The sequence below is a fragment of the Schistocerca gregaria genome, chromosome X (genome assembly GCF_023897955.1).
Source record: "Schistocerca gregaria isolate iqSchGreg1 chromosome X, iqSchGreg1.2, whole genome shotgun sequence".
Classification (NCBI taxonomy): domain Eukaryota; kingdom Metazoa; phylum Arthropoda; class Insecta; order Orthoptera; family Acrididae; genus Schistocerca; species Schistocerca gregaria.
Genome location: NC_064931.1, coordinates 488,866,660 through 488,893,265, shown reverse-complemented (window position 1 = coordinate 488,893,265; position 26,606 = coordinate 488,866,660). Strand labels below are relative to the sequence as shown.

Below are 26,606 nucleotides of genomic sequence, written 5' to 3'. Positions count from 1 at the left end.
AATTTCAGGAACTGATTTTAAATGATGACTATAGGAATATATTAAAACCCCCTAAGTATTACTCTCACAGAGATTGTGAGGACAAGATTAGATTAATTACAGCATGCACAGAGGCATTTAAACAATCAGTCTTCCCATGCTCTGTATGTGAATGTAACAGAAAGAAACCCCAATAACTGGTAAAAAGGGATGTATCCTCTGCCATCCACTTCACACAGGTTTGCAGTGTACAGACATAGATGTAGATGTAGTTTTTTATGAGGTCATTTGGGCCACTGAGCAGGTTGGAGTGCTGCCAGAGGTAGCATAAATCCCACATAATCAGTGCCAGAGAGTTGACTGCCACAATGCCGTCTTCCATCACAAACTCTGGTCAGCATGGACAGTTTCATGGGCTTGAGGTAATCTCATAACTTCCATCAGAGGGGGATCTGATTTCCTGATGTGGTTCATCACTTCCAAGTTGGGCATAAGCCAACACTATAGCATCCCTAATTAGAGAGTCTGTGTAGTTATGCACACATGAACATTCAATTCTCCATAATACCTGTAAGTCAGAAGCCCAATCTGCTTATGACTGATTGCAGATCTTTCTTAGTGAAAAAATACTAACGTGGTTGCAATAATATGTGTCTTCATTGAAAATGTTTGTATAGCAAAGAAAACAATATAGTCAACTCAAATTCTGCTGTAATAATTAACGACTGGTTCTGGTTACTTATCTTGACAAGAACATGGCCTTTTGTCTTCCTGAATTGAAAATTTGACCTGCTTAAAAATATAATTGATGTTGTTATCTGTAAGTGTCTCACTCTTTACACTGTTTGTTGGCTGTTGGAAAGACCATACACACAGGTGGTGAGGGTAACATTCCTGCTACATTTCTTAATGTTTGCACTGACCGTAACATAGCTGTCATTAGCTTCTGATAACCATGCATGGTTTGTGATCTGATTGAAAAACTGTACTCTCACGTAATTATGAAATTGTTTACCGTCCAGTTTGTATGCTTTACAGGTCCCAAGTCATCAACATAGGTGATCTACTCATAAAAACCATACAGTTATCCACAACAAGAGTTATATAAGGGTGAACATTAATAAAACTGATAAACTGCAAGGACAGATTCTTGACTGGAAATGGGAGAAATATGCGTCCAGAAATGGAAATTGTGCATGCAATGACAACAAATCATTCTGGAACACAGTACAGACCTGCATCACATCCACATCACAGCAGATGTTCGAAGTGGTCTCCATGGTATGCCTCACTCTTTCACACATTCCAGCCTCTCTCTGAATAGCACCACATGCAATGTGAACATGCTGTTGAAGGGTCTGCACATAAGGAACTGGTTCAGCATACACAACACCTTCCAGATGTCCACAGATGTGAAAGTTCAGGGGGTTTAAGTCTGGTGATCTAGTAGGCCATGCTACAGGGCCACCACATCCTATCCATTATCCAGAGAAGATGTTGTTGAGGTGCTGGCAAACTGTAATGCAGAAGTGGGGTGGTGCTCCATCATGCAGAAACCATATAAGCTATTGTATTGCCAAAGGCACATTCTCAAGCAGCCCAGACATAGTATTCTACAGGAGGTCCAAAGACATTCCTCTGCTGAGCTGTTGTGGAATAATAACTGGTGCAAGTGTGTGGTCACGAAGAATCCCTACCCACACAATGATGCTGAATCAGTGCTGATGAGATGCCTCAATCATTTCTCAATGATTGTCTGTAGTCCACAGATGATAATTATGCAAACTGATTATGCCAGTTCTGGTAAAGTTTGCTTCATTGGTAAAGAGGACTGATGACAGGAATCCCATAATTGTGATAGTCTGGTTCTTAAACCATTGACAAAATCCTTCATGTATAGGGAAATTCACTGCTGATAATCGTTTCACTCACTACTGCAAGTTATAGAGATAGTAGCAATTGTCGTGCAGGATACACATAACCATACTTTGGCTTACACCATGTTGGCAGGCTACTTACCTGGAGCTTCTACTGGGGTTCGTCTCAATATCCTGTAGAACCTGATCCTCCAAATATGGTGTACACACAGTGTGCCACCACCCTGCATATTTGTCTGTCTGAAAGGACCCATAAACACACAAATTCCAAAAAAAAACTTTAAATGTTGTGTAATATTGTGGTGTCTGTGAGGGTACTTGCTTTGATATAGCCCTGCTGTCTCTCAACCGTTTTCATCTGCTTGGCTGTACAAAAACACCATCTCGGCTTGTTTCTGACATGGATACTGGACCATCCTGCTCCTTACAGTAGCTGTGTCCATCATACTGCTTGCAACACACAAGAAACGTATGGCATGCGGTCAGAGGAACGTACATTCATCAGTGCCATCTACTGTGACAATGATGCTTTTCCAGACACATGTTCATAGGTTTTTTTCCCCCTCCATTACCAGTCAGGAATCCATCCCTACAGTTTGTTGCTTTTGTTCATGTTCACCTCGTATACTACATGATACTAGGAACAGTTTAAGCTATCGCAAGTCCATTCTAACCTAGCAAAGTCCAGTCCAAATCATATCAAAGTTCTGTATACTACAACTAGAGTCTATGGGAATCTCACCATAGCCAATATGATAACACTCATGGTACACACTCCAGTGCTCACTTCATAAATGCTTACATTGGTCCTGGGATGGCTTATGTGGTGGAGTCTGGCATGGTGCTATCAGAGGGCCTGGCTGAGGATCAGTATCATCTGAATAGTGGGGAATAGCAACAGTAATGTTATGTCAGCTATTCAACATCCATTGTAATGTTGGTTGGTACCACTAAAACCTGTTAAAATATAACTTAACTCACATCCCTGAAGGCTGTGCTTCATTAAGAGATTTATGGAGCATGATGCATGTAGGAATCAATGAATGAATGAATTCTTGATTTGTGGTTGTTTTACTGTGTGAAAGTCTATATAAGAGATGCTCATTTCTGTTTTACAAAACGAAAGAAATTTCAACTGAACTGTGTTTTTCATTCCAGTAAACAATGTAGGTCGCATGTACACATATCCAATGTATCTAACAGAAGTGCCTGAACAAGAATTGTGGGACATTGTCAATATCAATATTGGTGCTACAACGTTGATGACTAGATTGGTGCTTCCACAAATGCAGCAGAGGAGAAAGGGAGCCATCATTAACGTTTCATCAGGATCAGAGCTTCAACCACTCCCTCTCATGACTGTGTATGCTGCCTCAAAGGTGATGTGTATGAATATCTACATTGACTTTGATAGTAAGATATTTCAGAGTTCTGTTCATTTTATTCTGGATCCAAAGTGAACTATAAAGCAACAGCAGTTATGTATAGTTTAGGATTTCTGTCATACCATGCTTGATAAATTGTCTTAGTTCTAAATTCTAAATCAACTGCTTACAGAATTTATATGATTTCTTTTTAAAAAATATTCAGTCCATGCTATGTAAGTATCTTCTTTTAATTTTCATGATGGTGTACTGTGAAGTCTTTGAATAAGGTTCAATCTAGAAAGGGAAGTATGAGAGTGTCTCTCTTTATGTTAATGTTCGTACATTGAAAGTTTTCACATTCTGTCTAAGATTTCTTCAACATCTGTTATATAGTTTTCAGTTTTTATAGGTTACAACCTATATCTGAATGTTCTTTCCATTTCTGTCTAATACAATGTATGTACTGATTTGAAAGCTATTTGGCATTTGATCTTTTGTTGCATTTCTTATGGTCCCAGTCCACCCCATCTGTGGTTGTTTAACACATCTTCCAACTTCACTAACCTTTCTTTGGTATCCAAAAGTTCTGCAAATTAAAAAAGTAGTAGAAGCAGTTGAATTTCTAAGATTGGTGTTATTACTCATTTGGCCTAACTTTGTGTTGCATTGTGAGGGCATTGTTAGTGTTTCCTTAGTCTTGCATTCCACCTTTGCTGAAATACCAGTCTCCTAAAACCTAGCACATCCAGGCTATTGACAAACAGAGCTAAGGTTTTGTGAATGACACCATGGCTTCCATTTTCTAAGAAATTATTTGTTTGTAGAAACCCAGTATTGCAGCCGGCTGGTGTGGCCGAGCAGTTCTAGGCGTTTCAGTGCGGAACTGCGCTCCTGCTACGGTCTCAGGTGCAAATCCTGCCTTGGGCATGGATGTGTGTGATGTCATTAGGTTAGTTAGGTTTAGGTAGTTCTAAGTCTAGGGGCTGATGACCTCAGACGTTAAGTCCCATAGTGTTTAGAGCCATTTTAAACATTTGAACCAGTATCACAATCTCAGCTGTGTGGCTATTAAAACAGAGAATATACATGGTCTGACACTCACATCATGCAATGCACACATGTGAAATGAAATGCTGAAAACAATAATATATTCACCAGGGAGAAGAGTAATAGAATGTAGAATGTAAGTTATCATCTCTGAAAGTTAGAGTGGCTTGGAAGCTCATAACTTCTACCACACATGCCTGTAAGAATTGTATATGCTGCTTTACCAGTTCATACATTATATCAGATGCACAGTCACACAGATTACACCCCAAAACACTGCTCATAAACAGACTGAACGAATAAAACAATACAAAGTATAAGTAAAACCAAACAAATTAATGTATACATATATGCTGCGGTATTTCCTACTTCTAACAGAACGTTAGTTGTACAATAATTTAATATTGTGAAGTATATTGTAATGTTGTAAGGTAATAATACTGATGTATTTGTGCAACTCTGTGGTTTTCAAAATGTTTGGCAAGAACAGGCAATTGAAACTAATTGGTTAAACTAATTATCCAATATTAATGATGATTTACTAAAATTTGTTACATATATTAATTTACAGGCATTCTCACTGTAAAATGCATATGGGAGTGCACATGAGTTTTGTTTTAAGAGATATTCCCATGTTGAAACTGCATAAATAACAAGTATTCAGTGTTTAACATAAGACCGATATATGATAAAAAGTAAATCAGATAATGAGTTAGAGAGAGGGGGATGGGGGAGGGTGTAATCTCTTGAGTGCAACCTTATGTTTGTTATCTTTTATTGTTAGCACATACTAGTGACTGAAAATTGTACAAAAATCTTGTATTTCTTAACTCTGTATGGTTGTTTGGTAGTCATCTGAATGATTTTTAAGGTAATTATGTGGTGTCACCGCCAGACACCACACTTGCTAGGTGGTAGCCTTTAAATCAGTCCGGTAGTATACGTCGGACCCGCGTGTCGCTACTATCAGTGATTGCAGACCGAGCGCCGCCACACGGCAGGTCTAGAGAGACTTCCTAGCACTCGCCCCAGTTGTACAGCCGACTTTGCTAGCGATGGTTCACTGACTTCTATGCTCTCATTTGCCGAGACGATAGTTAGCATAGCCTTCAGCTACGTTATTTGCTATGACCTAGCAAGGCGCCATTGGAATCCAGTGAAATTTTTGTAAGTGCTTTATCTGAAAACTACCTTGAGCAGTTAAACAGAGAACTGACTCGTGGCGATAACATATTAGACCCTCTGGTGACAAACAGACCCGAACTATTTGAATCAGTTAATGCAGAACAGGGAATCAGCGATCATAAAGCGGTTACTGCATCGATGCTTTCAGCCATAAATAGAAATATTAAATGAGGTAGGAAGATTTTTCTGTTTAGCAAAAGTGACAAAAAGCAGATTTCAGAGTACTTGATGGCTCAACACAAAAGTTTTGTCTCAAGTACAGATAGTGTTGAGGATCAGTGGACAAAGTTCAAAACTATCGTACAATATGCGTTAGATGAGTATGTGCCAAGCAAGATCATAAGAGATGGAAAAGAGCCACCGTGGTACAACAACCGAGTTAGAAAACTGCTGCGGAAGCAAAGGGAACTTCACAGCAAACATAAACATAGCCAAAGCCTTGCAGACAAACAAAAATTACACCAAGCGAAATGTAGTGTGAGGAATGGAATGCGAGAGGTGTTCAATGAATTCGAAAGTAAAGCTCTATGCACTGACTTGGCAGAAAATCCCAAGAAATCTTGGTCCTATGTCAAAGCGGTAGGTGGATCAAAACAAAATGTCCAGACACTCTGTGACCAAAATGGTACTGAAACAGAGGATGACAGACTAAAGGCCAAAATACTAAATGTCTTTTTCCAAACCTGTTTCACAGAGGAAGACTGCACTGTAGTTCCTTCTCTAGATTGTCGCACAGGTGACAAAATGGTAGATATCGAAATAGACGACAGAGGGATAGAGAAACAATTAAAATCGCTCAAAAGAGGAAAGGCCGCTGGACCTGAAGGGATACCTGTTTGATTTTACACAGAGTACGCGAAGGAACTTGCCCCCTTCTTGCAGCGGTGTACTGTAGGTCTCTAGAAGAGCGTAGCATTCCAAAAGATTGGAAAAGGGCAGAGGTCATCCCTGTTTTCAAGAAGGGACGTCGAACAGATGTGCAGAACTATAGACCTATATCTCTAACGTCACTCAGTTGCAGAATTTTGGAACACGTATTATGTTAGAGTATAATGACTTTTCTGGAGACTAGAAATCTACTCTGTAGGAATCAGCATGGGTGTCGAAAAAGACGGTCGTGTGAAACCCAGCTCGGGCTATTCGTCCACGAGACTCAGAGGGCCATAGACACGGGTTCACAGGTAGATGCCGTGTTTCTTGACTTCCGCAAGGCGTTTGACAGAGTTCCCCACAGTCGTTTAATGAACAAAGTAAGAGCATACGGACTATCAGACCAATTGTGTGATTGGATTGAGGAGTTCCTAGATAACAGAACGCAGCATGTCATTCTCAATGGAGAGAAGTCTTCCGAAGTAAGAGTGATTTCAGGTGTGCTGCAGAGAGTGTCATAGGACTGTTGCTATTCACTGTATACATAAATGACCTGGTGGATGACATCTGAAGTTCACTGGGGCTTTTTGCAGATGATGCTGTGGTGTATCGAGAGGTTGCAACAATGAAAAATTGTACTGAAATGCAGGAGGATCTGCAGCGAATTGACGCATGGTGCAGGGAATGGCAATTGAATCTCAATGTAGACAAGTGTAATGTGCTGCGAATACATAGAAAGATAGGTCCCTTATCATTTAGCTACAAAATAGCTGGTCAGCAGCTGGAAGCAGTTAATTCCATAAATTATCTGGGAGTACGCATTAGGAGTGATTTAAAATGGAATGATCATATAAAGTTGATTGTCGGTAAAGCAGATTCCAGACTGAGATTCATTGGAAGAATCCTAAGGAAATACAATCCGAAAACAAAGGAAGTAGGTTACAGTATGCTTGTTCGCCCACTGCTTGAATACTTCTCAACAGTGTGGGATCCGTACCAGATAGGGTTGATAGAAGAGATAGAGAAGATCCAACGGAGAGCAGCGTGCTTCGTTACAGGATCATTTAGTAATCGCAAAACCTTTACGGAGATGATAGATAAACTCCAGTGGAAGACTCTGCAGGAGAGATGCTCAGCAGCTCGGTACGGGCTTTTGTTAAAGTTTCAAGAACATACCTTCACCGAGGAGTCAAGCAGTATTTTGCTCCCTCCTACCTATATCTCGCGAAGAGACCATGAGGATAAAATCAGAGAGATTAGAGCCCACACAGAAGCTTACCGACAATCCTTCTTTCCACGAACAATACGAGACTGGAATAGAAGGGACAACCGATAAAGGTACTCAGGGTACCCTCCGCCATACACCGTCAGGTGGCTTGCGGAATATGGATGTAGATGTAGATGTAGATGTAGATATCTGTTGCTATTGGTACTGTGAATCAAGTAATGTCAAGAGCAACATTCGTCATTAATGGATTAAAGTTAAGTATTCCACCAGCTACGTCCGTTTTTCTCAGTTCTAATTCCATTGTCATGTTCCAGACCCCACGCCAGCCTGCGTGAGCTAAAATTCATGCATTTAGGCCTCCTTTAGCAAAACGGTGTTGGCTCTCCTGCCAACCACAACAAATTGTATACAATCATTTCATCAGGTAGGTTCATAGACCTACTTTTAAGCATTGTATGACGAATTTTTAGGGCTGACTCTATTTTATTAACTTTATATTTGTTATTGCTTAAATGTTTTCTAAAGTGGTGGTACCAGTCTCTGGGTGACTTTTGTGTGAACAGGGTGGGCATCCAGTGATAGATTTACAGAATACATCATGCACACAGAGAGCAGTACCTCCACCTTTAGTAAAAATTTAAGTGATAACAAGCACAGAGTTAGTAATATAGATTCAGCCCTATAAATTATTGATACATTGCCTAACAGCAGAATTATGAATACACTTAAGGAAATGGAAATAAAAAACTGTCTCAAAATCAGTCAGGTGATTTACTGAACAATCAGACAGAGATAAGAAATAGGAGATTTTGGGAAACTTCCAGTAAGTATGCTGCACTAATAGCACATAAACTAAAGGCATGAGTTTGCACTCAAGGGATTACCCATCTTCTCTCCCTCTCTTTCTAACCCATTAGCTGAATTATCTTTATATCATATATCTATACCATGTAAAATATTGTGCTGTTGTTATTTATATAGTCTGAGCATATTTATATGCCTTACAATAAAACTTATGTGCACTCTCATATTTATTTTATTCTTAAAATGCCTGTATCTTACTATGAGTAATGTATTTTAATAAATCACCATGAATGTATAAGCAGAGCTTTTGGGTGTGGTCTTTCACAGACCAGTGTGCTTGTTTGGTTCATGTGTTACACTGTACATGGGGGTAAAGTAGTATATATAAATATTACTAGCTGTGTGCTAGTAGTTATGAACATCCAAACTACTTTAAGTTTTTCAAAACTGATAACTTCCATTGTATTACAACTCAACTTGGCAAATAATTTTGCTATTACATTCCCTAAATCATGTGTTTGTATTATAACATAGAAATTTTTGTCAACCAATGTAGAACTGATATTAAGTTATTCTGATATCAGATGTTTACTCTGCAATGTATGATCTGTGATGACAGCATAAAATATCACATGTGAATGTGTTTTCTTGATAACTCCCTGAGTGTACATGAGTAGTGATTCGACATGATTCATGCAAAACGTGATAACAACAGTAAAAGTAGGTATAATTTATGCCTTCTCACATAAAGCCTCACTCTCATTCCATGTAAGTGCTTTCTGGCTATTAAAGACCCAGTTTGTGGATGTGATAATGACATACATACACTAGGTGACAAAAAGCATGGGATACTAATATGTGCATATAGTTACACAAGGTATAAAAAAGCAGTGCATTGGTGGTGCTGTCATTTGTACTCAGGTGATTCATGTAAAAAAATGTTCAACATGATTATGGCCACATGATGGTAATTAACAGACTTTGAACATGGTGCAATAGTTGGACCTAGAGGCATGAGATGTTCTATTTCAGAAATCAGGAGGGTCTCAGTATTCTGAGATTCACAGTTTCAAGAGTGTGCCGAGAGTACTAAATTTTAGGCATTACCTCTCACCATGGACAACACAGTGGCCAACAGCTTCACTTAATGATCGGGAACAGCAGCATTTGCATAGACCAACACTGCATGAAATAGCTGCAGAAATCAATGTGGGACATATGAAAAATGTATCTGTTAGGAAGTGTAGTGAAATTTGGTGTTAATGGGTTATGGCAGCAGACGGTTGACACAAGTGCCTTTGTTAACAGCATGGCATCATCTGCAATGCCTCTCCTGTTCTTGTGCCCATATCAGTTGGACCCTAGACGACTAGAAAACCATGGTTTGGTCAGATGAGCCCAATTTCAGTCGGTAAGAGCTGATGATAGGGTTTGAGTGTGGCACACACTTCACAAAGCCCTGGACCCAGATTGTCAACAAGCCACTGTGCGAGTGGGTGGTGGCTTCATAATGGTGGGGACTGTATTTACATGGAATGTACTGGGTCCTCTGCTCCAACTTCTGGACATGCATATCTCTTGGAAATACAATACTCTGAAAGCTTGTTGAATAACTTTCACATCAGTGCTGGGAACATTCTTTGTAGATTCAACTGGGAAATACTCATATTTGAACAACACTCTCTGTGCATCTACATGCTGCTAGCTCAGTCACTGAAACACAGCAGTCAGCTGAATGCCGAGTGAATGCAGCTCTACATTAGGCATACAGGCAAATATGGGAACTAGCAAAATGTTATTGGTTGGTAACAAGAAAGTTCAAATCTCAGTCCAGGAAGAAAACCACATAGCACAGGGCAATAGATACACTGGAGACCTTGCTGTAAACACTGGCTGATTGACAAGTGAGGCTGTAGCAGTTCGTGGCAGACCTTAAATCTGCCACAGATGTTTTTCCTTGTGATCTGGCATCAGCAGATATATCCTTCTATGACACTCCTAGTGACCTTGCTAGACATATGCATGATTCTGTTGAGTGATTCAGATCACAAGACCTCTTTTGCCAAATGATGACTCATTGTTTCCTCAGGACATGTCTTACCAACAAAGCCATTTTTTCAGTGAAGTTGTTCCATAAATTACCCTATTCCCCAGTTTTATTTAATACCTTCCTATTAGTTATTTAAGCTACGAATCTAATCTGCAGCATTCTTCAGTGGCAGAAAATTCAAAAACTGCTATTCTCTTCTTGTCTGACCTGTTTGTTGTGCATATTTCACTTCCGTACAAGGGTACATTTCTGATAAATATCTCCAGCAATGAATTCCTAACACTTAAATATATATTTTATGTTATCAAATTCCTTCTTTTCAGAAATTTTTTCCTTGCTGTAGCCAATCTGCATGTTATCTCCTCTCTAGCTCAGCCGTCATTGGTTACTTTGCTGCTCAAAGAGCTAAACTTGTTTACTACTTTTGTATCACATTTCTTAAGCTACCTCCCTCAAAGTCATCTGATTTAATTCAACTAAATTCCATAACCCTTGTTTTAATTTTTCTGATATTCATTTTATAACATACTACAACTATCCTTCACTTTCTGTCTGTTAAACACAGTCTGAACTACATCAGACCATGAATCCTGATTCTGCATCTGTCTAATTCACACAGTAGTAGAGTGTGATTCATATAATTAAATGTCTTGGTGGGGTCACAAATGATTGCTGTACCTTTCAGGACAAGTTTAAAGATAAAATATCTTTTTCTTCAAATACCTTGATGAGGCATATTGCACACATGATTTTCTGGAAGCTAAACTGATTAACTGTTATGATATTCAATTTTTGTACAAAATTCTGAGTTAGACTCTCAGTAATTATTTCAAATACTTTTGAGAAAGATTTGAAGAAGAGACATGAGTGATAGACTTTTAGAACTTCCTTTGAAACTCTTTTGAGTTATGACTTTACCTCACTGTAAAGTATCTGGGAAGTGTCCATCTTCAAATGACTGAATCATTCCTGTAGACAGAGATTCTGATATTATGTTAGTAACACACTTTATCTGTTTTGGTGGGCATCCCACCCAGATAGATTTTCATTTTTTAGATATTTTCTGTAATGTTTTAAAATTTGGCATGAATTTTATTTTTATCCTGATTTAAGTGGAAGTAATGTGCATTACCTGTTTGCTGCAAACATTAACATTTGATTTTGGTTCATTTATAAGGAATTTCTTGAAATATTCCTATAAGTTTGAGGAAAAAATTAGAATTAATTTGTCTCTTGGTTTATATCTGGAGATTTTCATGTTGCTGTCTGTTATATCAAATAGATATTTTACAGCTGACTCCATTGGTGATGAGTTACTTTTATCATTCAGGATTAATGTGTTTTACCATCTCTTTTGCTATCTTTCTAAATATAAATATAATTTAGTACCATTTAATAATTACTGTAGCTAAGGTTTCTTTATCGTATCAGTTTATTGTGAAACTGTATATTCCAGCTCTGTTGACTTTGTGCTGATGGTTTAACTCAAGCACCCTACCCAAATTCCCATGGGTGATTTGGATGTCAGGATGGGAAGTACTGGTATAACCAAGTATCTGACATTCATTCATAGCATCCATTATTATTTAATATATTCATATAAAGGTAATTTACTCATTCCAAAACAATACCCTCCTAAATCCACTCACTTCTATATATTCTTCTGAAAGTTGATAGACAAAAAATATCAAGTGAAGAAGTTCTTGACATTAATCTACCTGGACATATCTGCACAATTCACAGATCAATATCTCTAACAATGAACGTCTTACCAAAACTCAGAAAAACTCTGACAATGTCTCAAAAACTGTAAAACAATTTTCACAAATGTTAATTTCAGTGAAATGCCTAAACAAATTTGAAACAAGAAACATAAAAGCACATAACATAATCTTGCAAAAGCATTAGGTAGATCCTGTTCAACTCTATTGATAAAATACAAAACAATTTAGTAGGACAAAAGTTTACAATAACAACAGACTGGCTGGAAGGCACTATTGAAATCATAGCAATTTCACATCATACATTCCACACATGCCACCCATCTCTTAACTACAACATGAACCAGCTTCATGGTACACATTTGAAAATATTGCTTTTCTCTTAAAGCACTCAATTTCCTGAAACATGCATTCTTTACACACGTGTTAATGGTAGATCATACACCAAGAAAGAGGTGATAGCTGTGCTTGCTGGATGACAGTTGCTTCTCAAATCTCACCCCAAAAACACAGTGAAAATATGAGTCCTTTAAGGTGAGGCACAATAATTCCAATAAATATTCATAGAGTCCAGTCAGACATGCAAATCACTCCTAACCTTGCCTCAGAAAATATAGTGAAACATCAGTTTTAACCTTAAATTACTAACAGCTCATAAAATTTGTGAGTGCAGTTGCTATCAATTCGCAGTTCCTGCCAATCTGGTATTCTCAGTATAGGGTGTCAAAAAGGACATTTTGTATTTTTTTGTATGTGGCATACCATTGGAGATCTTATAGTTGTAATTAAGTGGTGCAGAAACTATAAATTATAACTTCCTTTGAATAAAATATGGAACAGTAAAATTTATGATGATTTAGTGACACTGTATCTTTTCCCCCATTTAGTGTTTTAGGGTTAACATTAGCCTTACGCGTACTTGACTAGCTTTACATTTCCCACAACAGTACAAATCATAAACCACAGTTTCACTTGGTGCTTAAGACAAATTAAAAAATGAGTGATATTGAAGAAGACAATCCCCACAATATTCTTAAATCAGCTTGGATACTGTATTTCTTGAAGCATGCAGAAATAATTACTACTCACATTACAATTGTAACATCAGTGTTAATCTTTTAGACTAAGTTGCATAAGTACAAACATACAAGGTGATCATCAGTAATACATGACCACAATGTACCATACAATAGACTCCAAACCAGAGCTACATCATCACATCTTCCAGTTCAAAGGTGACTAGACAAGCATTACACGAAAGCACCCACTCACCACTGCTCCAGTGCAGCACTGCTTGTCGAATGTGGCTATTTCATCATTCATCCTTATGGGCGCGCGCGCGCGCGCACACACACACACACACACACACACACACACACACACACACACACACACACACACACACACTAAACACAGTTTTGTCACCCTCGAAGGAACATCCATTTCCACTCACTGCCTGTCTATTACTCCACACTCCTCAAATTACATTTCAGAGAGATCACCTGACCCACAATATATTTGACAAAGCTGCAATTAGCTGGAATAGTGTCAACCATCAACAGATCTTTTATCTCAGAAATAATCCACTTAGGTTTAAAAATATTTTGTGGTTGTAGCTGTGGGGGGAAGATTTTACTGGAAAATTATAGATAAATTCCAAGGAAATTGTCAAACTTTTCAGACCTTTTAGCACTAGTTAACTGACATATTGACATCTTTGCAACTGTTAGAGAATAAGTTTATTGTTAATCCATTAAAGTCTTTTACAAAGTCTGATGCTTTTATCTTTGTGAATTCTATAATAAGCCAGTATGGTTTAAAATACCTGAATAAGAGAAGAACTTTCTTGCTTCATCAAATATGCAATTTGTCATAACATTGTCTATTCACGGTTCTGTTTACTCATTTTCTGTGGTGGAATCAATGTGGATTAGCTTAAATCCATATTAATGAATGAGATCAATAATTTCTGCTGACTCATGTGATTCATTTGTTACATTATGTTAAAATCAGTAGCTATCATAACTGAATTCTTTCTCTCTCTTATAGTTTCCACAAGATGTATGTTCATTTGTATTATTTTAACTATACTGATAACAGTAATATAGATATATTGATGCAGGAGGAAAAGAAATGGAACAAAAAAAGAAATTAACAAAAATTTTACCAATAGATGGAATTGCAAGCATCTTAACATAAATGGGATCAGCCACAAATGACAGATGAATCATAATACGATGCCTGTCATTTTACTTGCACATTACATTACATCATTTGTACTGTTCAATGTGCATGACTGCACAAGTCTGGCAGTCAACAGTTGTGGCACTGGTAAGCCCATCCACCAGAGCAAGGTAGTACCACATCTGGTGGGAAAAATCAGTTTTTAATTGTCCTGAGGCCAAAAACTGCATAAAAAGCAAAATGATATCAGTTTTTAATTTCCCTGGGGACAAAAACCATATAAAAAGTAAAATGACACCTATTTATAATTTTCCTGGGCCCAAAAACTGCATAAAAAGCAAAATGACATTGGTTTCTAATTGTTGAGAGACTGGCACAAGACATGTTCAATACGCTCTCCACTGTTTTCTGCCACAAGTTGAAATGAAGAAACAGCATGCTCCACAACAAACTGAAGTGTTTCAGGGGTCATGTTCAGAATGCATCACACACTGTGTGACGCCATTTCAGCTATGTTTATAATTGGAGCACTGAACACAGCATCTTTCTCATCTTCCAGATAACCTCAGAGCCAGAAGTCACACAGATTAAGATTAGGTTACCTGGACAGCCAGGCTGTAGAGAAATGATGGCTGATAATTCTAGCATTTCTGAAATACCTCTGCAGCAGCTGCTTCACAGGCTGTACAATGCGCAGAGGAGCATCATCTTTCTTAAAACTGACCCTGCCCACACATCCATGCTGTTAAAAGGTTGTAATGATGCTGGTACACAAAAAGACACTCATAGCATTTACCAGTGATGGTACCAGGTAATAGGAAGTACAGAACTCACTTCCCCAAAAACATATGGCCCAGCAATAAATGATGCCATCAACCTGCACCACAGAGTTGCTTTTGCAGAATGAAATGTTACCAGTTGATGTGCGTATGTGGATTTTCTGTTGCCCTTATTCTGCAATTCTGCATATTGACATGTTGGAGATGGAAATGGGCTTTGTCTGTCCACAGAATATTTCACAGCCATTCAGTGTTGACTTCAAAGCAAGCAAGAAATTCAGAGCAAATATTTATCTTGCTGGAAGGTCAGCAAGAAGCAACTCGTGAACGTGGGTGACTGTGTATGGGTAACTATGTAGAATGTTTCGTGGGATTTTATGCACTGTGCTCACAGGCATGTACAATGTCCAGGCAATTCCCCATGCACTGCATGTTTGCCTACCACTGCTTGACTGCTCCTGCAATGCTGCAGCCACATCTTCAACAGACATCAGATCAGCTGCTTGCCTCCCTCTGTCACATTGCACTCCCAAAGAACCTGTCTTTTCGAATTTTGTTATCATTTTCTGCATATCCTTAGCAGACCTTAGATAAATGACTTTTTCATACATTTGAGTGTCTGGAACTTCCATACAGCTACTGGTGCACAGTCACTGTTCTTGGAAAAGAACTTTACCAGCAACACATGCTACTTCTTGGAGATGCAAACTAAGGAACAGACATGTGCCATGTGCATGTTAGTGTGCACACTCCAACACAGTGCCATCTATTGGTCAAATTTTTATTAATTTTTGTTTGTTCAATGACATTACTCCCTCCCTCCATGTCAATAATATGCTGATAAAATTTGACGTCATTCTGAGCTGTGGTTCTCTTTCTAAAGCGTTTTGAAACTGGAACTTAAGTTATGAAAGCCCTGTAGATCTCCTGTGCCTTAAGATCCTTCTCAGGACACTGTCACCAATAATCTTCTGCAGCTGACTATGCAGTTGATGCTCAGCTTCTGTTAAGGAGCAGTTTCCTGCTCCATTATGTACACTCTCACAGCAGTTAAAATTGCTTATATTTTATTTATAATTATTAAAATTTACTAATTACACACACTAATCATATTTCTTGAACTATTAATTCATTTATGAATTTGCTGATCCACCTACTAGTGCACAGGAGTGTGAGTATGTCGAGTGTAGTATTACTGCCAACTGTATCAGCACAGGCAGGCGATTAGAGGGCACCTGTAGGAAGCATGCACAAGGCACGGTCTTCTTTTCCATGTTGTCTACTGGGAGCTGACTCCTATATAAGCATGGAGCGGTGCTGACTCACTTTCACTGTATTCATTTAGTTTGTACCACTCACATCAGTTGTGCACTCTTTATATGTCATTTTATCAGGTTTAGTCATGGATGCCATGATGCCGGCCCTGACTGAATGGCCTACTTCGGCAGTGACCACTTTTCAGTTTCCATTAACAGGCTGGGTACTATTCTACTGGTCTATTGATCCACTTTTCCTCCATACGATAAGTCAGCTGAGGATTGGGAAGCTTATAAAAAAAAGACTCAGACAGCATTTTTTGGCATTCGGGGTGACAGATTCGAATTTGTGGAAAGCCTTATTCCTCTCATGAATTTCACCTAAGGTGTATTAATTACTGTGTCAACTTGCCACCTTACAAGAACCAGCAGCTCTTACTTTTGAACATATGTGCAGTTTATTGTCCTACTACCATTAAAAATGAATGCATGTCATAGTAGCATGAGTTGAATTCTGCTGATGCCACAAGAAACCAAATCAGTCATACAGGCTGTGGGCATCCAAACTTCATGGCTTTAGCGATAAGTGTCAATTCATTACTGATGCCCTTAATGATTCTTATGCAGACTCTATGATGCGCTATGTAATTATCTGTTTACCTGTGGACAAGGAAGTGTGCCAGAAGGCTTTCCTCTGTGAAAACTCTCTGTTGGCAGAAGTTTTGCAAATAGCACAATTTTTTGAAGTTTCTCAGGCAGTGAGTGACTAAATTGAAGCAGTGGCAGTAGTGTCACAAGATGCACCTAGTAGGTCAACAGATAATTTGCACGAGGAAGCGACAGTAGTGGTAGTAAACATGTGGGCCCAGCGCCAAGCAGATCAAGGCTGGGTCAAGCAGCTGTGACCACCACAGCATCAGCATCAGCATTCTCTGTCTCCATCTTGTCCTTTCTGTTCTGTCCGGCCCTAAGTGCTGAACTATGTGTAATGCTTGCCAGAAGAAAGGTCACATCACCTCTATGTGTCATTCGCTGAAGGTTACTCAGGATATGGACATGGATGTAAACTGTGTGACTCCATGCTTGGTGACTTTTCTCAAGTTGCTCACAAAGTTAAGTGTGTTTTGCCAAGCGCTACAGCTACAGGTTGACATAGGTGCTGTAGGGTGTTATTGAATTCTCAAACCTATGTGAATTTAAGCTCACTGCCATTGACACCAGTCATGCAGAAGCTGGTCAGTTATAGAAAACAGAACATTGTGCTACTGGGACAATTTACGACATCTGCGTCTTACTAGTCAGTGGTTTGTTCCATTACTTTTTGGTGTTTACTGATGCCAGAGTTGAGAACTTGTTCAGAATGGATGCATTTCAGGGAATTGGATTTTCTATCACTGATGCAGTTCACTTTGCTTCTGATCAGGTACCATATTCTCCATTGGAAACACTGTATGAGGAGTTTTCAAAAGGTATAGGGTGTGCTACGAATTTTTCTGCTCATATTTATTTGAAATCCACAGCTTGGTCTCTTTTTTTGTCATGCATGTCCTAGTCCTGTCACCCTGAAATGAAAGCAATATTGGACAGTCTTCAATCTCTGGGGATAAATCAACCTGTTATGGTTAGTGAATGGTCGTCTGTGCAGGTTGTAGTTTGGAAGCCATTGGGAAACTTTGCCTCTGTGGCAACTTCAGTACTACTGTCAATGCACAGTCCATTGTAGGTACATATCATCTCCTATGACAGAAGGAAATTTTGGCAAAGATATTGGGCGGCCAGTACTTCTCTAAAATTGAGTTGTCTGAAGTGCAGCAGAAAATTCCTGTGGATGAAGAGTCTCAGTGATTCTGGGTTTGAATACTCCTTTTGGTCTCTCTCAATATTTGCACCTTTATTTTAGTGTAGCTAATGTCCCTGTTATTTTACAATGGTTTTTAGAGCAACTGACTAGGCACTAATTATCTGGATGATATTGTTGTATGGGTTCCTCCTGGGCCGATTACTTGAAAAGTTTGCGCACTTTGTTATCCGTCTTACAGTCCACATGCTTATGGTGTGATCTCGCGAAATCTCAGTTTTTTCAACCTTCTATTATTTACTTGGGGTTTGAGGTCTTGCAGGGTGGGGTTTGCGCTCTACCAGACCACATCTTCACTGTTATGTCTGTGCCTCACCTCTCATCCATGAAGGAGGTTCAGGACTTTGCCGGGAAGATAGCCCACTACCATAAATTTCTGCTGGGGGCAGCCACATCAGCCCACCTATTGCATGCCTTGTTATGCAAGAAATTACCTTTTTGGTGGAACCCAGATTGCGATCATGCTTTTCAAATGTTGAAATCCAAACTACTATTGGCCCTTGTTTAGCTACATTCTCTCTGGACCAGCACATAGTCTTGGCAACTGAAATCTCACAATATGTTCTTGGTGTAGTCCTAGTGCACCAAAATGCCAAGGGCTCTGAACTTTTGCATCTAAATCTCTCACTCCAGCCCAGCAGCATTACTCTCAGGTGGAAAGGGAGGCTCTTGCCATAGTCTATGCTATCCAGAAATTTCATTTTTTTGTATAGCACCAAGTTTCACCTTATTACTGACCATAAACCTTCAGTTTTCTTGTTTACCCCTCACACATCCTTATCTGACAAGGCAGCACACCACCTACAGTGCTGGGGGCTGTTCTTGTCTCACTACAATTACAAAATCAATTTATCAACTTACATCTAAATGTGCCAATGTGGACACCTTGTCCCACCTTCCTGTGGGTCCTGACCCTGACCTTGATCATGAAAACAATTTTGCTTTCAGCCTGATACTGAAACACAGGCCACAAAATAAGATTTCCTAATTACAAGCTCACACATAGCAACTGCCATTGCTGGCCACCCGGTTCTCCACAAGTGGTATAGGTTGTTCAGCAGGGCTTGCCAGATAAACTGCTGGGTTGGGCTTTGGACCCCCTGTGGAAATATTTTTCCTTATGTTATTGTTATTTGTCTTTGACAGTGTTCTGTTGTTGTCCATGGGAGACTTTTCTCCCAGAGTAGTCATTCCCAACATATTACTGTGTGAGGTCCCATGCCTTTTCCACCAGGGCCACTAGGGAGTTTAATGCACTAAACTGTTAGCTAGGAGACATGTATTTTGTCCAGGAATTGATAGCAAAATTGTCCATTTTGTTGCCACTTGTGAGCAGTATGCCTGACAACAGGGAGCTCCCAGAGCATCTCTGCCCCATGGCCCACTCCACACCAACCATGGGAATGTATTCAGGTAGACTTTGTGGGTCCTTTCTTGAATTACTATTGGCTTTTGGTTGTGAATGCATTTTCCCAGTTTCCTTACATTCTCCTGTGTATGTTGATGTTGACTGAGGTCACAATTTGTACATTTTTGAGGTTTTTTCCTATTGCCTTGTGCCATAGTTTCCAATAATGGGCCCCAGTTCATTCTCACACCTTTCAATTTTTTGTTCCTGTCATGGCATTAATCATGTTATGATTCTGCCTTTCCATCCTCAGTCAAATGGTGAGGCAGAATGACTAGTGTGTACGTTCAAGTCCCAAATGAAACAGATTTCTTTTCCAGATGATGCCCTCCTCTGTTTTCCCAGCACCTATGACTTCACTTCTATGGCGGAGCAGAGCCGTGTCTACTTCATGGCCAGCAGCCACACATCCTCCTCTACCTTCTACAGCTGCACTGCACCTGCCACAATTAGGTTCATCCTGACATGATTGCCAGTGAGGGTGCGAGGGTTCGTTCACTGACCCAAGTGGATACCAGCTGCTGTTGTCTGCCACCAGGGATGCCATCATTGTGATTTCTGTACAGCCATGCGCTGGTGTTGAGCCACTTTGATCAGTTGTACCACCTGCTTGCCACTAGAAGGTACCGGTTTGTGAGTGTGGCCCCTGTCAGTGCAGCCCACTTTGCCACCCTCTGCCTCGAGCCCGATGTTGCCTGCTGTGGAGGTACACCCATCTGATTGGCTGTCTCCTCCATGTGCAGTCCCCTGGGGTTCCAGCTTCCCAGTGCTGGGCATTGGTCCATCTCTGGCCTCGGGTCCACTGCCACATCCTGTTGTTCTGGTCGGGCTGTTGCCAGTGGGACCAGCTCCACCTCCTGCACACTGAGACCTCACTGCTGAGATGACACAAAGATGATGATGGCACCCTCCTCTCTGGTGCTATCATTGGGCACATTGCAGGTCCACCAGTCTTGGGCATACCAGTGTGTTCCAGCTGCATGCTCTGGTGTCCTCCCAGCATATCATACCACCCCTGCAGTCAGCACCACCTGCCGCCACTCCAGATCTAATGTATATGACACTCGTTGGGCTGCTGGCATCTCCTCTGTCAGCTGGGCATCCTTTTTGCATGAGGGAAAGGTGTGCTGTATCCTGCTACTAGTGTGTGTGAGTGTGAGTGTGCTGAGCACAGTGTCACCACGCATGTATGCTTAAATCAAGTGCCAACTGCATCAGCACAGGCCGGCCACTAGAGACTGCTGTAGAAACTGTGCACACAGCACAGTCTCTGCCATGCTGTTTACCAATGACTCACACCTATATATACATGGAGCAGCACTAATTCACTTTCACTATGTTCCTTTAGTTTGTACCACTCACATCAGTTGCTCTGAGTATCACTTATGTTACACCTTCTATATGATTCTTTTGTCTTATTACATGTAGCATCACGAGAGGCTTATTTCTGTTATTGTTCAGAAGTTTATGAATAAAATCCATATTTGTGTCACTTGAATCAGTTTCGTGTATTACTTGGTTACTGCAGAATTTATTTCACCTAGCAAGATTAAGGCCTTCAGGCACTCTCCTAACTCTAACTAGACATCCTAACATTACAGTATCTAGTATATGAGCAGTATATAATAGTAATAATGATAATGGATACGATAATCATTACAGTGTGCATAGTATTAGTCCCTAATAATAATGAATAAAATAATAATAATAATAATAATAATGAGAAGAAGAAGAATAGTAACAATAATGATCAAAATAGTAATGAATATATATGTTATTTCAGAAATACCATACTAATAGACAGTTGTTAAGTAATTTCCTATTCATGTTTTATGAGTAATGACGCCTAACAGAAAGGTATGGCATTGGTATAGAAAGAACCTAATCTGGAGAAGAAGTTGACTGGTCTGGAGAAGAGTGAGGTATAATAGGGTAAAGTTAGCAGATGAATAAAAATAGTAGTAGATAGGGATAAAGAATACATGGATAGTGTCAATTATGTGGCAAATGACCCACAGGCAGTGATGTTCTCAGAGAGTGCACCAATCAGGAGTTGCATGTTCAGCTGCTGACAATTGTTGAAGACAACATCCCCTGATGGATCATAAGGCGCAAGAGTTGACAGTACAAACAGACTATCTGAAGATGATGTAATCATCAAAACATGGTACTAGCTGTCAAATTTGTTTGCAGTCTTGACTGCAAATAAAATTGTTTTGAATATTAATATCTCCATCTTCAATGACTTTTGTAAAAAGGCAGTGTACACACACTACTAAAGGAGTTTAATAACAAGATGAGATATGTTTACAAGATACTATTTGAAAACAATGCAAGCAATCTTAAGTATATATCCCAAACAATCTCTAGTCCAAGCCATATCAGAGTTCTGTATATCACAAGTAGAGTCCACCAGAATAACATCACAACCAACATAACACTTGGAGCATGCACTCCACTGCTTGCGTCAACACACACACAAACAAGGGAGGTGAGACTGGCTCTGTGCTGGCTTAAATATTGGAGTCTGAGTAATTGTGCCATAGTGGTTGATAGTAATGTTGTGTTAGTTACTTTGTTTCCATGCTTAATGTTAGATGGTGCCATTACAATTACAGAATAACTTTTCTTTTGTAGGTGTTTGTGAAAAGCTTTTCAGATGCTCTACGCTATGAATATAGCCAGTATGGAATAACAGTACAGCACCTCTCACCATTGTTTGTAAACACAAAGATGAATGCATTCAGTCATCGGCTTCAGTCAACAAACCTATTTGTTCCTGATGCTACAACATATGCACGAAATGCTGTAAACACTCTTGGCAGGCTAAACAGCACAACTGGTTACTGGGCACATGGAATACAGGTAAAGTGCAGATTGTCTTTTTACAGTTTAATTTGCAAAGTGAGTATTATTTGTTAGCTAAGGATGATTTATAGAATTTTAAAAATTAAATCTTTTTTCAGTATTTCTTTCATGGGATACCTCCTGTATGGGTTAGAACTTATCTTGGAGGCATCATGAACAAGGTGTTCCGAAAAGATTACTTGGAAGCTGTGTCAAAGGTGCCTCAAGAAATAAAACAATAAATAGCAATCCTTGCCAGTGTTCAAAACAAAATGTTGTCCTGCATACTTCCTGTATGTGTAATATTAGCTTCATCTGTGGTGGACAGTAAGTCACTCAATGAAACAACACATATTTATAAGAAAATTGGTGATGCAGCTTTTTGTTTTGTGTGATATGATCTGAAATGGAAATATTCTTCTTCAGATGATCATTATTGTGAATAGATTCAAAAAGGAATACATGAAACTCCTGTGTCTTATGTGTTTCACATTGCCAATGTATTCTTTTGAACTTATGTGTTGTTGACACTGTTCAGTTGGGTTATCCAGAGTGTGTCACTAATTGTGTTTCGTGTTTGTGAGTCTGTTGTCTAGATAATTATAATGGTATTCATATCTTTGAACTCAGATGCATTGCCTGTTAAATGCTATTTGTGAATGTGCACTAGGAAATTAGTTCTATGTTTTTAAGACTGCCAATAATGTATATAATATCTATATAATCACTAAGAAAATCAAGTACGTCACTTTCCAGCATTAAGAACGACTGAAAAAAATGTGTATGCACTGACTGACAAATGAACTTATCTGTTATTCATAGATACACTCAAAAGTAAATTATGAATTTTGAACTTCCAGAATCAAACTATGTTCAGTAGATTAAAGAGAAATCAATATTGAACAAAATGATGAAGGAAAGTAGTCGTAGCAACATAAGAAAGTAAATCAGAACCTGTCTGAAGAGAGACTAGGTACCAAACAAAACCAGAGAACAAGCTTGGTATTCAACAGTCAGATGTACATGATATTTCACTCAAAAGAATCAGCTAATAGACTTAATCTAAACAGCTGTAGAAAAAAGCTGATGTTGTCGTATGGTAAATGAAAGACAATTAAAGTTAAGCATATATAAGTATTTGTTACATACACATAAAAATCAAGAGACTTAAAAAAACAATACTAAAATTAATTATGATATAAAGTAATTAAAAAAAAGAAACAGGGTGGTAATAAGCTGTAAACTGTTGTATGGTGCCTCTTGTATGTTGTTTTCAGAAACTCAGTATTCACTCTTCTCTGTAAATCAGTCTATACTTTTTTCTGTCTTCCTCTTCTGTTTAAGTCCATTCAAAGCAGCCTTCATCTTTGAATGAATGTATCAATTGCATAATCATTTTCTTTTTATGAATGGGTGACTGTAGTTTAGAATGAGATAAATGGCACTTATTATTAAAACACACTCATATGATTGATGAGAAGAATTTATGCTGAGGACACACACAAATTTAAAACAGGAAGAAAGAAGGGGAAAGACATATGGAAGGTAACAGATGGGAGGCTGGATGCAGCAAAAGTTTTAGGAAGGAAGTAGAAATAATGGAAAAATGATTGAAAGAGTATAAGACACAGAAGATGGCAAAGTAGTAATAAGTCCAGCTGAAAGAGTGCAGAAATAATTTGAAGAGAAAAGCATAGTGAAAGCATGAAACTGAAAAGGAATTAAACAAATATTACTTTAAGTATTGTGTCTACATTTAAGGTGGTACTTTATATCCACAATGTAATGAAATGTTTGTATATTTGGTAGTAAATGAAGTTATTTTCTTTACAAATTATATACTTTTCAATGGAGCTGTATTATAGCTGGGACCTGATTTATGAAAGTCATGGTGTGACAATAAAATATGTATAAAATCCACAGAAAATTATTCAGTTGATAGAAGCATCTGTATAGGAATAACACCTCTATGGGAGAACAAAATACACTTTGCATAGAAACTGACCTTTGACCTGCCTAAATCATGGGAAAACACATTGTATCATTAAGCCTCCCCCCTTCCCTCGTGCCATTCCCCTCCTCCTCACCTCACCTCCCTCCTCATCACTCCCCCACCCTCCATCCCACCTACCTCCTCCCTTGTTCTCAGCAATGACACTTTCTTCAAAATAGAGCAATCAGAGAGCTTCTAAGTCAGCACATCCATATTTTGCTCTGTCAACCACAATCCAGTAATTTATGCTATAACAAATGTAACTGCCAATCAAAGACCTTCGCAAAGTATGGATGGGGAAGGGACATGATATTATCCTCATCCACTGATAATGGTAGCTGTGAAATTGTCTGCACTGAAACATCAAACAGACACGATAGGCATAGACTACAAAAGTAAACTTTGAAATATGTAGCCCATAATATACGAGTATTATAATAGCTTTTCATTTACATGTTCATAACAAATATATAACCAGAGTTTTATAATTACTTTATCATAACATCTCTACATCTAGGTAACAATTTTAGTTTATGTCTTTTCTATATCTACATCATATAGATTACAATTTCAGTACAGTGCATTATCATCACCTGTGGATATCAATCACATCTTTTTTCTATTTATGGCTTGTGGGTTGCAATTTTATTTTCATTTACAGATCTCAAATCAATTTTAAATTGGCTCCTGTTGCACACACATCTGCTGACACACTGCCTTAAACAATCTCATGCCATAGTGCACAATATCCTTGAGTAAGAAGTGTTTATCATCTTTTGATGATAATGCCAATTTACACAGCTTTTTAGTGGAAATTGTTTGTGGCTTGGATTGGATTATATACTGAACATCTGGGTTATTAACATCACTTAATACAGTGTCAGTAATCATCAGTGCTTAATTCATTAGTTGATGAGCATTTCACGCCTTTCACTCTATGCGTTACATATTGTGTTGTAGTTTTGAGAGTGTACATGTTTGCTCTCAGCCCTATTGAGTTCTGTAATAATGTCCCCTAATAATTCACCCTCCATTAAACTCCCTTTCTTTTTATTGATGCATGGAATCCCATAAATGTTAGTATTTGGGTAAACCAAAATGTCCGACCCCTATGCACATCACATTTAATAACACCATAAATATTTAAGACAGTTACATTATATATTTCATGTCACATCCCTATTAATAGTGGATGGGACTTGGGTGACAGTGAATTGTTAGCTGGCTCCTTTACAACAGCAAAAGAAGTGAGAGGAAATAGGAAGTCTTCTTCAGTTACGTGAGACAGGTGAGCAGAATGGTGAAGATTTTTATAATTCTAGGAAGGAGTCTGAATTTCAAACAGGTAATGGCTAAAGAGTTCAACAATTTATTGCACACCTGTACCATACCAGGAGAGGTGTCACAGATGCTTTACTTGTATGGCTAGCTGTCCTAACTCCTTCAGGAGACAGTTGTGTTATAGCAAACTGTTCTGATTACTCTAACCATATTGACTGCTAACCACCAGAGACAAGTGCTGTTCCATGTCTCATTGTGCCTGTTAGGATCTGACATTTTAGAGGGAAAAAATAAAATATCATCATATTTGTGAATGAGGAGGTCCAAAAATGTGAATTTTGATATGTAACCCCCTAATTTAAACAGTTTTTCTTTATTGATAAACATTTAGCTTGGTAAATGTGCACTTGATTATAATGTACACTCCTGGAAATTGAAATAAGAACACCTGGAATTCATTGTCCCAGGAAAGGGAAACTTTATTGACACATTCCTGGGGTCAGATACATCACATGATCACACTGACAGAACCACAGGCACATAGACACAGGCAACAGAGTATGCACAATGTTGGCACTAGTACAGTGTATATCCACCTTTCGCAGCAATGCAGGCTGCTATTCTTCCATGGAGACGATCGTAGAGATGCTGGATGTAGTCCTGTGGAATGGCTTGCCATGCCATTTCCACCTGGCACCTCAGTTGGACCAGCGTTCGTGCTGGACGTGCAGACCGCGTGAGACGACGCTTCATCCAGTCCCAAACATGCTCAATGAGGCACAGATCCGGAGATCTTGCTGGCCAGGGTAGTTGACTTACATCTTCTAGAGCACGTTGGGTGGCACGGGATACATGCGGACGTGCATTGTCCT

At 38.9% G+C, this 26,606-nt stretch overlaps 1 protein-coding gene across 1 annotated transcript in view; it reads left to right on the top strand.

The window, feature by feature from the left end:
• The window catches only part of LOC126298821 (inactive hydroxysteroid dehydrogenase-like protein 1), a 149,773-nt gene extending 126,126 nt beyond the window's left edge, over positions 1–23,647 (top strand). Inside the window, exons 4-6 of the mRNA XM_049990288.1 lie at positions 3,015–3,235; positions 22,251–22,478; positions 22,580–23,647. Coding sequence (XP_049846245.1) covers positions 3,015–3,235; positions 22,251–22,478; positions 22,580–22,702 — 572 coding nt within the window. The 3' untranslated portion in view covers positions 22,703–23,647. The remainder of the gene's footprint in view (positions 1–3,014; positions 3,236–22,250; positions 22,479–22,579) is intronic.
• The last annotated feature ends 2,959 nt before the right edge of the window (positions 23,648–26,606 follow it).